Source organism: Kogia breviceps, chromosome X, assembly GCF_026419965.1.
Source record: "Kogia breviceps isolate mKogBre1 chromosome X, mKogBre1 haplotype 1, whole genome shotgun sequence".
NCBI classification, from domain to species: Eukaryota; Metazoa; Chordata; class Mammalia; order Artiodactyla; family Physeteridae; genus Kogia; species Kogia breviceps.
Window position 1 is genome coordinate 102,233,609 of NC_081330.1, and position 11,892 is coordinate 102,245,500.

General features: G+C 41.8%; 1 protein-coding gene across 1 annotated transcript in view; it reads right to left on the bottom strand.

Annotated features, from left to right (window-relative positions):
* Nucleotides 1-11,297, bottom strand: part of XK (X-linked Kx blood group antigen, Kell and VPS13A binding protein) — a 52,220-nt gene extending 40,923 nt beyond the window's left edge. The window contains exons 1-2 of the mRNA XM_059050028.2: nt 10,738-11,297; nt 3,674-3,936 (exon numbers count right to left, since the gene is read on the bottom strand). Coding sequence (XP_058906011.1) covers nt 3,674-3,936; nt 10,738-10,982 — 508 coding nt within the window. The 5' untranslated portion in view covers nt 10,983-11,297. The remainder of the gene's footprint in view (nt 1-3,673; nt 3,937-10,737) is intronic.
* Between the last annotated feature and the right edge of the window lie 595 nt (nt 11,298-11,892).

Sequence of the window (11,892 nt, forward strand, 5' to 3'; positions counted from 1 at the left end):
GATCTACCTCACAGGGATGCCGTGAACATGAAACACAATCATGCCTATCACAGTGCCTAGCACAAAGCAAGGATCTGAGAAACAGTCATCATTACTACCAACAAGACCACCTTGAGTGGAAGAGACAAGGGCACTTTGAGATCCAGGCAGGCCAAATGGCAGGATGCGGGGGCCTTCATAGAACACAGTAACCTTGGTGCACTCACCTGGGCCTCAGACCAACCTATCCTCCAAGGTCCAGAGACTTGATCAAGCCCCTGAGAGCTGACTAGCCTCACTCAAAGACTGAAGCTCATAGACAGTGTCCATTATTCACTGACTATGGGGGAAAAAACTCTCCAATAGTGTATGATTCCATTTATATGAAATATGTACAATAGGCAAATCCATAGAGACAGAAAGTAGGTTAGTGATAGCCAGGGTCTGGGGAGGGGAAATGAGGAGTGACTGCTACCAAGTATGGGATTTCTTTTCTATGTAATGAAAATATTCTAAAATTAGATAGTGGTGATGGTTACACAACACTGTGAATATCCTAAAATCTACTGAATTGTACTCTTAAAATGGTGAATTTTATGTTATATGCATTATACTGCAATTAACAAAAACCTCTCCAATGGACCACGTGGCTGGCTCCACCTCCCCTCTAAGCTCTGCCAAGGCCAAATTCATCAATGTTTGCTCAGTGAGCAAACAGAATCAGAGAGAAGGGGTTATAAAGACTTTGAAAGTCGAATGGGGTTAGGTTCTGATGGACTTCATGTCCCTCTCCTGTCAAAAATGGACATTTCTATCGGTCTGGACACATGGTGTGGCAGATACTGTTAGCTGCCCACTCAATATCCATTCCTCCTCTTATAGTTTAAGAAAACATAATTTCCTTGTGGGTGGCAAGGGGCCCAACCCTGGGCAGGTTGTGACTAGTCTAGTCCAGTGTTCCCAAACTTTGCTGAAAATAAAAATTACCTGGAGCATTTATTTAAAAAACAAAAGAGAAAAAGTCAAGAGACATATTGTAGGCTCCCATTCCATACCCAGCGAATCACAATTTCCAGGTTATCTGTAGATTTTTAACAGGCCCCCACCACCTCCTGTGACTCTAATCAACATCAGCGAAGTTGAAGGAATGTTGCTGTAAGCCACTGGTGGCAATCATTTCTATGCCCAGCTTTCCTAGCATTTCTTGCACCGAGGTGACCATGTGACCAGTCCTGGTCAATGAGACCTAAATAAATTCTATTAGGGAGGTTTCTAGGAAAGCTTTTACTTACTAATAAAGGAAGAAAGACACTCACCCTTCTGCCTTCATCCCCTCTTTCTACCTTGAATGCAGCTATGATGGATTCTATGCAGTAGCAACCCAAAAGAAAGGCCAATGGAATTTCAGGAACATCAACTTTACCATTGTGAGCAGCTGATATAATGCCAGCAACGGCCTAACTCCAACTTCATCTTAGATAAGCAAAATAATGGGTTGTTTAACCTTGTAGTCAAGTGTTTATTCCTTGCACCAAATGCATTCCCAATCATATGATAGATATTGCCAATGTTTGCCTCTGTGACACACCCCAGCCTGTCCTCCAGTTATAACTGCCTTTCCCCTTCCGGGTGAGGGCTCCCTTCCTCAGATATGTTAAGGCAGTGATTAGGGTTAGTCAAAACTTATACAAATGGCAGTCATCTATATTTTTTAAGAGGACCATGCCCACTTCCTTTCTCTCTATATATTTGATTGATCTTTTAATTCTCAGAGGACTTATTCCAAGTTCTTGGGGGGCATGTCACAGATATTCTTTGTAATACTGACATTTTATGAAATATCTCATATTTTATGAAATAGACATTTCATTTTCCTGAATAGAATTCTGTCTGAAAAACTGTAACTAGGGTTGGCAAACTTTCTGTAAAGAGCCAGACAGTAAATACTTTATGCTTTGTGGACCATACTTTCTCTGTTGCAACTATGCAACGACTCAACTCTGCTAAAAAACAAAAAACAAAAAAAGCAGACATAGAGAACAGGTAAATGAAAGGGTGTGACTGCATTCCAATAAAATTTTATTTACAAAAACAAGCAGTGCCTGATTACACCCATGGGCTGCTGTTTGCCAACTTCTGAACTAAAAGACAATCTTCATTTTCAATAACTTGAGAAAAGAATTGAATCTACTTGTAAAAATCAGATAGGTTATCACCACATCTCTTGCTGTGTTCCTGCCACATAGAAAAATAATGAACTGGGAAAAGGGAATAGTGGCATGCAGAGGACTCACCTTGGTCAATGCCCATTCTAGTTATAAGTCCTTAGAGAACAAGGATGCTGCTACATTTATTGAGCACCTACTGTCTACCTGGGGCTGTGGGAGGCATTTTCACATAAATGTTAATCCACCAAGGTCCAAGATCTCAACCTAAAGTCCTGATATATCTTAAGAATCATGGTCACTCTGAGGCAACCTGGATAAGGGATACAGTTGTAACATGCAAATATCCTGTGACCCAGCCATAAATTAAAGTGATTTTACCATCCAGCCTAGATTATAGGCAGAAAGAGGATAATACTGAGGGAAGTGAAATTAATGAGTGATTTATTTTAAAAGATTCCAGTTTCAGTGCTTTCTTAAATATGTATTATTTCAGCCTAAGGCTTTTAACTCACTTTTGTTTATTATCTATATAGCAAAACTTACCAGAATATCTGGTTTTCATTTACTAATATTAATATTTGTGAAGGATTATTTCCTCTTTTCATATGAAGGTTTTTTGCTTGCATCCAATGCATGTACAGGTTTTTTCTTTAACATCTGGCTTAATCAAAACCTGCCCTCAATTTGATGATGTGAGAATAGCCCAAAGGTTAGAGAACTGTGTTCATTTTAAAGCTGAGATACCTATTAGAACTTCAAGAAAACAGGAGAGTGCTCTTGATTCCCTCATTCACCACAAAGAATCTCTTACAACCAACTGTGTCTCAGCTCGTTTACAACTATCACTGAATGACAGAGGCAAAATCCAAAGAGGCACAGCCTCTGGCAGCTGTATTTTCAGCCTAAGGCAAGTTGTATTTTCCAAATGGTCACAGCAGTGAACTTCTAGAACTCTGCCATTCCCCAACAAAAGTCAGAGTTTCCTTTCCTCCCTTTCCCTTGAACCTCTACAGGATTCCTGACCCCTTCAACAAAGAAAATGCAGCAGAAGTGATGTTGCAGGACTTCCAAAGCTGGATCACAAAAGGGATACTCTACCACCTGGCCCTCTCTCACTCTTAGGATACTTGCCCTTGATAGCAGCCACCATACTGTGAGGAAGCCCAAACTAACCTACAAGGAGAGATGAAGTGGGGAAGATCTGAAGCCCCGAGCAACAGCCAGCATCGACCATAAGAAATGCGAGTGAATGAGTCCTCAATGGATTCTAACTCTGCATCTTTGAGCCACCCCAGCTAATACACAATGGAGCATAGGTGAGCCCTTTTGAGCCCTGCCTAAAGTGCAGATTCACAAGCAAAATAAACGTCGTTATTATTGTAACTATGTTTTGAACTTAGTAACTGGAACACAGATTTAGGATTGAATGCACATATAAACGAATTTCGCCTAAAACAAAATAAACCTTATGTTTTGCTCTCCACTTTGATTCCAAAATACAAGTAGAAAAAAAAAAATATACATACATCTTCCGATAGTGACGTTCTGCTGCAGGGCGCTTATATACAGCTGCAGGGTCAGCTGAGGGGCTGAGCCCAGGAAAGCCTGGATCACTGATGCCCGGCTGAACGCAGATCGGTGGGTGAATAGCTTGCCCTCTGCCTGGCCCACTTCCTTCTCAATTTCCTCTGAGAGGCCATTTTTTGGCATCTGTCGCTTCTTGGTGATGCTGACATAAGGCTCTTCGATGTGGTTTGACTGACAATAGATGCAGAAGACTTCAAAACACCTGGAGACAAACCAGCAAGTCATGATGATCAGAGGCAGACAGGATTCTGTCTTTTCTCAGTTACCCTGCTTTCACTTAGCCTGATTCTCAAAGCCTTGACTTGGTTACTCTGAACTGTAGCCCCTCCTCTAAAATCATCCTCTCTAAGGACCAGTTCTGAGCATGCAGTCCTCTTGAGGCCCTCCACCAGGCCAAATGGTCTGAGTGTGAACCAAATTCAGAGGTGACACCGAAGGCCAGAGGCAAGGAAACCAAGTAGAGAATGGAATGGGAAGTGGTTCAGGCTCCAGAGCCACAGAAAAACATTCCATTTCCCTTCCTGACACATTAGCTGTGCAGCCCTGGACAGGTAATTTAACCCAAGCCCTTTCCCTCAATTACAAAGCAGAGATAAAACCTACTTTGCTGCACTGTTATGGAGATAATACAGTATATGGGTATGTGTGTATGCACGTATATACACACACACATATATATGTATGTATATATATATATATATATATGCACATATATTTTTTTCACATCCAATAGATGTCCCAAATCACATCAGTTAAAACAGCAGCTACAGGACTTCCCTGGTGGTGCAGTGGTTAAGAATTCGCCTGCCAATGCAGGGGACACAGGTTCAAGCCCTGGTCCAGGAAGATCCCACATGCCGCGGAGCAACTAAGCCCGTGTGCCACAACTACTGAGCCTGCGCTCTAGAGCCCTTGAGCCACAACTGCTGAGCCTGCGCACCACAACAAGAGATGCCACCGCTCACTGCAACTAGAGAAAAGCCCATGGGCAGCAATGAAGACTGAACGCGGCCAAAAATAAATAAAATAATATAAATAAATTTATATATATTAAAAAAACCCAGCAGCTATGGTTGGAAGATCCCCCAGTACAGAGCAGTTTCCCATCTAGAATTCCCCTGAGTGAGAGGCCCGTGTACCACAAAAAAAAAAAAAAAAAAAAAAAAAAAGAATTCCCCTGGAAGACCACATTACCATCTCTGCTCTCTTAAGCCTTTACGGGACATGACTAAAGTCAATCATGCCTGGAAGCTTGCCAGCTCTGTATTATCTATGGAGTTTCAAGCCTGCCCTAGGGATGGAGCCTTAAGCAATCACCGTTCTAGACTGATAGAGTACCTGGCTTTTAAAATTGGATTTCCCTCTTTAGGTAATGATATGGATATCGAAGAGAGGAAGAGTACTGACGTATACGATTTATACACACACACTCACAAATGGATTGAGGGATTGATAGAGGAATGGATAGATTCCTCTATCCATGTGAAATAAAACGTTAACTGTAGAATCTAGGTGACAAGTACTTGGGTGTTCACCGTACAATTCTTTCAAGTTGTCTTCTGTATGTTTGGAAATTTTCATAACAAAATGTTGGGAAAAAATATTTTTTTCCTAGGAATAAGAAAAATGTTCATGGCCTTAGGTTTAAAAATTGTTAAAGGACATTTTTCCCCAAACGTGCATTTTTATAACAACCTTATAATGCTGCCAGAAGATTTTATGGCTTCTTTTATTTTATTGAGTATTGTTAACTTTGTACTCTCACCTGGAGGCAACCAGGGCAATAAGAATACATGCATAATTCGATATAATAAAATAAAACCTGATGTAAGAAACGAAATGCAGGAACTTCTTTAGTGAGTACAAAGTGGATATATTTTGTGATTATTATCTTTGTTCATCTGTTCCTGAGAGAACAAAAGGTACATAGTAGTATGGGGGGAAGGGGAGGGAGAGCAACAGCCAATTGTCTGCTACATTTTGTCCACTGGGGTCATGGACACTTTATTACATGAAAACATGTAAAACAGCGTGAACCAGCTTGTTCAGTTGAAAACAATGAAGTTCAAGGTTTTGAGTTCAAGACCAGCTGATCTAACTGAATTTGTTCTGAGGAAAAACTCAAATGTATGACTGAGGACTGTTTGAGGCCTAGCAACTTTACACTGTTGGACCACTGACCACAACAAGGACTAAAAGACAGAATAAACTGACCATCTTCTTTATTTTCAAATATGTGATGAATGCAGATGCACTCTTCTAAGTGCTGTGGGGAATGCAAAGATAGCTGGATGCCCTGCCTCATTCAGAGGTGCTCACAATCTAAGCAAGAATATGGGACCTATACATAATAAGGATAATAAATAATTAATACAACTAATATTTATATAGCACTTTCAGTTTATAAGATATTTCTCACATATTTACTCACTTAGAAAGAAAGCCTACTGCAAAAATTTGAATCATACCATTATTTGTAATAGCAAAATTCTGGAAATACTCTAAAGGTCCTCAAATAAAACAATGATTAAATAAATCCTAATATATGTATTCAATGAAATATTATCCAGTCCTTAAAATTGACAATATACACATACATATATATATATAAAATATTTCCTATATTTGGTAAGCAAAAGGAGTAAATTACAATGGAATATATATAGATAATTCCATTTTTAATAAAAATAAAATTATATATATACATACACACAAATCACACACACATACACACATATACACATAAATAGTGAAGTGCCTGAGCTGGCTCATACTGACTCATGAGACAATTAAATAGTTTGGAATTTTTTTTTTTTGGCTGCATTGGGTCTGTGTTGCTGCACACGGGCTTTCTCTAGTTGTGGCGAGCGGGCTTCTCATTGTGGTGGCTTCTCTTGTTGCAGAGCACGGGCTCTAGGCACACGGGCTTTAGTAGTTGCAGCATGCAGGCTCAGTAGTTTTGGTACGCAGGCCCTAGAGCACAGGCTCAGTAGTTGTGGCACATGGGCTTACTTGCTCTGCAGCATGTGGGATCTTCCCGGACCAGGGATTGAACCCATGTCCCCTGCACTGGCAGGCAGATTCTTAACCACTGTGCCACCAGGGAAGCCCAATAGTTAGGAATTTTGTGAGCCAGTTCTTAAACAACTTCGTAACTTGAAATAGGCCAAAATGGAAATATTTAAATCATAGAAATCAGCAAACACTGCAAATCAGGGCTTCCACCCCCGGCCCTGCCACCCCCCAGACAGTTTACGGTTCATCACCTTACCACTGTAAAAATATTAGTAAGGATATACAACAAAACATTAAGAACTGTTTTCTTTAGTTAGCTGAATTAGAACTTTAAAATTTTTTAGTTGTGTTTATCTGTTTTCTGCCCTTCTGTAGTTTCAACAACAAATATATTTTACTCGAATAATAAAATCAAGCTCAGAATTTTTAAAGACTAAAACAAACAAGTGAAACACCAGCACATGTTAAGAGCTGAATGAATAAAATGAAGGTTCAGAGGAAAAAGCAATTCTCTGGATGCTGAGGAGGGGCTGTGTTTAATGGAAAGCATTTGCAGCCTACCAATGGAAATGAAAGTAGGTCCCAGAAGGAGCTAATCACAGAGGTGGCCCTGAAACCCAGATGTACCCCCTTGCAATCCACTGTTTTTCCCAACTAATAAAAATCTTAGCACAGAGTTTCACATGTAGTAGGTGTTTAATAAATTTGTGAAAGGCCCCCTAAGACTTCTGCTATTTGCCACTACTGGTTAAGAAAACTGATAAGAAACACACTCTACTATTCTTCTTGGAATTCTGCAAGACTCATACAATTACTCCAAATGTTTTTTGTTTTGTTTTGTTTTACTTGAGAAGTTGTCTAAATGTAGCCATAAATTAAGTATTTTCATCAAAATCATTCAAGGTAGTTTTTCAGTATTGTGTAGACCAAGGTTTGGCAAACATTTTCTGTATTTACAAAGAGCAAATATTTTAGGCTTTGCAGGCCCTGGTCTCTATTGCAACTACTCAACTCTGCCACTGTAGTGCAAAGGCAGCCACAGACTACACAGAAATGAATGAGCATGGCTGTGTCCCAATAAAACTTTATTTACAAAAACAGGCCATAGGAGGATTTCACCTGTGGGGCATAGTTTGCTGATTCCTAATGTAGGTAATCAGCAGGATGATCTATTTTTTTTCCACTTTATCCCATTTTTAAGCGCCATAGTGGAAGGAGTTTATTCCTTAGCTGAAACCATGCATGTTGGTGTCAGCACAAATAATCTGTGGTACCAGAGACCCTCTAAGGTAGTTAATAAAAACACGTTTTCAAAAGAAATACTGATTATGATTTCCTATACGCCATGTTATCTTCCTATGACACACATGCTCTGAGAAGCTACACAAGAACCAAACTGGTTAAAAAGAAAGAAAAGCCACTTGCATAATCTCACTGAGCCTCAATTCTCAACTGTAAAAAAAAGATAATGACAGTTAACTCACAAGGTTTTACAGTGGATGGAATTAAATACTGTATGTAAAAGCACTTTGCAAGCAACAACAAGATAACTCTTCAAATTTAGGCTATTATTATTTTAAAGTCTTTTGAAAGTTTACTAAAGAGAGAAGTACAATGGTGAATCATTTTGCAATGTTCTATAAAAAATACTAGACTCACAGATATAGAGAACAAACTAGTGGTTACCAGTGGGGAGAGGGAAGGGGGAGGGCCAATATAGGGGTAGGAGATTAAGGCGTACAAACTATTAGGTATAAAATAAGCTATAAGGATATATTGTACAACATGGGCAATATAGCCTATATTTTATAATAACTATAAATGGAATATAACCTTTAAAATTGTGAATCACTATATATTGTACACCTGTAACTTATATAATATTGTACATCAACTATACTTGATTAAAAAATTACTAGAACTTCTTAGCTTTCACTTTATTTTATTTTATTGTTTTTAGCTTTTACTTTATAAAGCCAGATTTTTATGTACCATTTTTCCTCATTATACCAGTGAAGAAGAATGGGGGAAAATTCCTTGAACCTGTAACTCATTTATATTTACTCCTTCTCCCAATTTAAAAAATTAACATAACTGTAAAAGAATGATAAACAAATTTTGCTGTTGTTAAGAGGTGCTCTTCCCCACTCTGGTTTTCCAGAATATCTATTATCATTCACAGTAAGACTGTTCTTAAAATAGAAAAAAATAAATTCAAGACATTATTCAATGTTCTATTGTTCCAACCTAGGCTTAATGAGGAAACAACCCTTCAAACTGCAACTACAGTTTTAAATATAAGACTGATATAAATGAAATATGGTGCTCTCCCAATGTCTCCCTAAAGAAGGAGTGGGGCCTAGTTTGTAGTCTTTAGCCCATAATCATTACAGTGTAATGTAATGCAGCTGAACTGAGTGAACTCAAAAACATCATCTCACCTAAAAAGAAAATGACTTTGGTTAGTTAGTACCCACCCCAAATTAAACAGAGCTAAATTATCCCAAAACAGTTTTAAAATATTACTAAGTCCAATCGATAAGAAGGGAAAAGAGACTCTCCTTTGTTTGGGGGAAATAATTTTGATCTTTATGTGAAGCTGATGTTTTAGAGTTAGGATAGAATCAAAGAGTCAGCAGGAAGAACTTGCAATAAGATATTAAGTCACGCTAATACACAACATCAAGTTGCTTTTCTTTTCATCTGGAAGCTAAGAGGCTTGGAACCACATTTTGCGTATCTCAGCATGGGTCCAATATCTTCTTGAAAGAAATCAACTGCATTAGAATGAAAGCGCCCTTGTTAACGGAAGCGCGTTGTTTATTCCTTTGTTTTTTATGTTTTATTTTGTTTTTCCCCCCAAAAGACCATGACCCAAAAGACAATGACCTATTCAGAATTTTCTGGAAATAGGTCTCTTTATGGTGTTGAAACTTTATTTATAGTTGAGAAGTTATCTCTCCAAAGCACCAAACTTTTTCTTTCTTTAATAAAGTTAAAATATTTTTACTGTAAAAACTGAAACATGTAGAAAGTATAATAAAAGAGTAAATGATGCACTTTTCTATATTTTTCAGGACAAAATGAAAATCACCCATAACTCCATCATCCAGAAATTACCACTCTTGCGTCTCTGGCCTTTCCACCTCTTCTACCACCTACATCTAAAGTTCAGTATTATAAATTTGTTTCTAATCCAGAGAGAAACCCTTTGTTTTGCTTTTCCTACAGAGATGAAAGATATCAAAACAACACATTTAAAACTCTCTTCATGGTCCTTAGATAAGCCAAACTCCACTTCATTAGCAGGAATTTCTTTTTCTACTTGCTTTGTGTTAATATAACTTAATTTCCAGAAATGTCACTAACAGTTTTTCTTAACGCCCAGCAAGTGTCGGGGTCTTCATGGCACTTGTGTTTCAACTTCATTGACTGCGTTTAGAAGTTTGGCAGGGCCCCGAAGACATTTCTACAACCCCGTATGTTCCACATCCGAGAGAAAAGAATAATGTGTGGATTTCTAGAGTCATGTATGAGAATTACGTAAGTTAATATTTGTAACACGCGCAGAACAGTGCCTGGCACACTCCACGTGTTTGATCAATTTAAATTCAATCAGCTGTATACACTTCTACTCTAACGGCCATTTAGAACCCACTTCCTAAGGGCCCGTCACGACACAAACTCGTCCTGCCAGATCCCACCTGATCTCAGGGAAAGCATGTCTTTTATGAGGTCAAAGTGTATAAAACTGACCTTTCTGTTCGTCAAATTCAGTTGACTATCAGCAATTTCCTAAGCTCGCCCCTAACAGGAAGGCGGTACGCCCCGGCTCGATTCCCACTCTCCCAGGTTCCTGTCGCATTCCTGTGACAGCGACGGTGGAGCTCAGGAGCCGAGCGGGCCGGCCTGGGCCCGGTCCGCGACTCAGGCCACCTGTCCCCTCCCTCGGGAGGCCCGACCCCGCCGCCGGGGGTCCCGCACGCACCTGAAGAGTGGCCCGAGCTGTAGCAGGTGCAGCAGCAGCACGAGCGGCCGGTCGCGGCTGAAGTCGCGGTGCACGAAGAGGAGCGTGAGCTGCACAAGGGCGCAGGGCAGCAGTGAGAAGAGCAGCGTCAGCGCCTGCCACATGCCGTCCCCGCCCGAGCGGTAGGTGCTGCTCAGGTACAGCGCCGCCGTCGTCTCGGCCACGAAGAGGAACACGGACGCCAGCACCGAGCCCGGGAATTTCATCTCCGCGCGTCAGCGGCGCGCACCGGCGACAGACGCGGTGGCGGTGGCGGTAGCAGTGGCGGTGGCGGCGGCTGCGGCTGCGGCTGCCCCGGGGGCTCCCGGCATGCCCGGCCCCAACTGCTCCCGCGCTTTACGTTGCCCGTCAAGGGCGCGAGACCCGGGCCCTGGAGCTGGGCCTGGGGTCAAGCAAACCGCCGGGGCTGGGGCGGGGCGCGCGGCCGGGTCGGGACACGCCCACGCGCACCGTGCGCCGCCCGCGCGCCTCAGCGCCCGCCGCGTCTCTGCGGTGACGATCCGTGGGCAGGCCGCGAACCCGCGCCCAGCTACAGCCCGCGCCGAGTCCCACAGGAGGCGGCGGGCCCCGCCGGCCCCGCGCGCAGCCGCTGGGTCCTAGAGCCCTTTGGTCGGCGCTCGCGTGGGAAACCGTCACATCCCTTCGAAAACCCGCAGCCCATGGGGCCCCGAATCGGTGTCAGGATGCCTTTCCAGCCCAGTCTCTATTTTCTGGACCTAAATAACGCCTAATTCCTCAAACGACCAGCGTTTCCGGTCACTTAAAAATAAGCAGACCACACAGATGCTTTTCAAAGTACAAGTGTATTATCACGCACCCAGGATGTACCTTTTCACTGGGCCAAGTCTGAAGCATTGCTTCCAAGGTGAAAGACCATCAGTGATAATCCCTAAGAGCCAACGCTTTCTTTCCCAGAAAAACTGCCTTCAAAAATATATTCCTCTGTGAGCTTCCCTGGTGGCACAGTGGTTGAGAATCTGCCTGCCAATGTAGGGGACACGGGTTCGAGCCCTGGTCTGGGAAGATCCCACATGCCGCAGAGCAACTGGGCCCGTGCGCCACAACTACTGAGCCTGCGCGTCTGGAGCCTGTGCTCCGCAACAAGAGAAGCCGCGA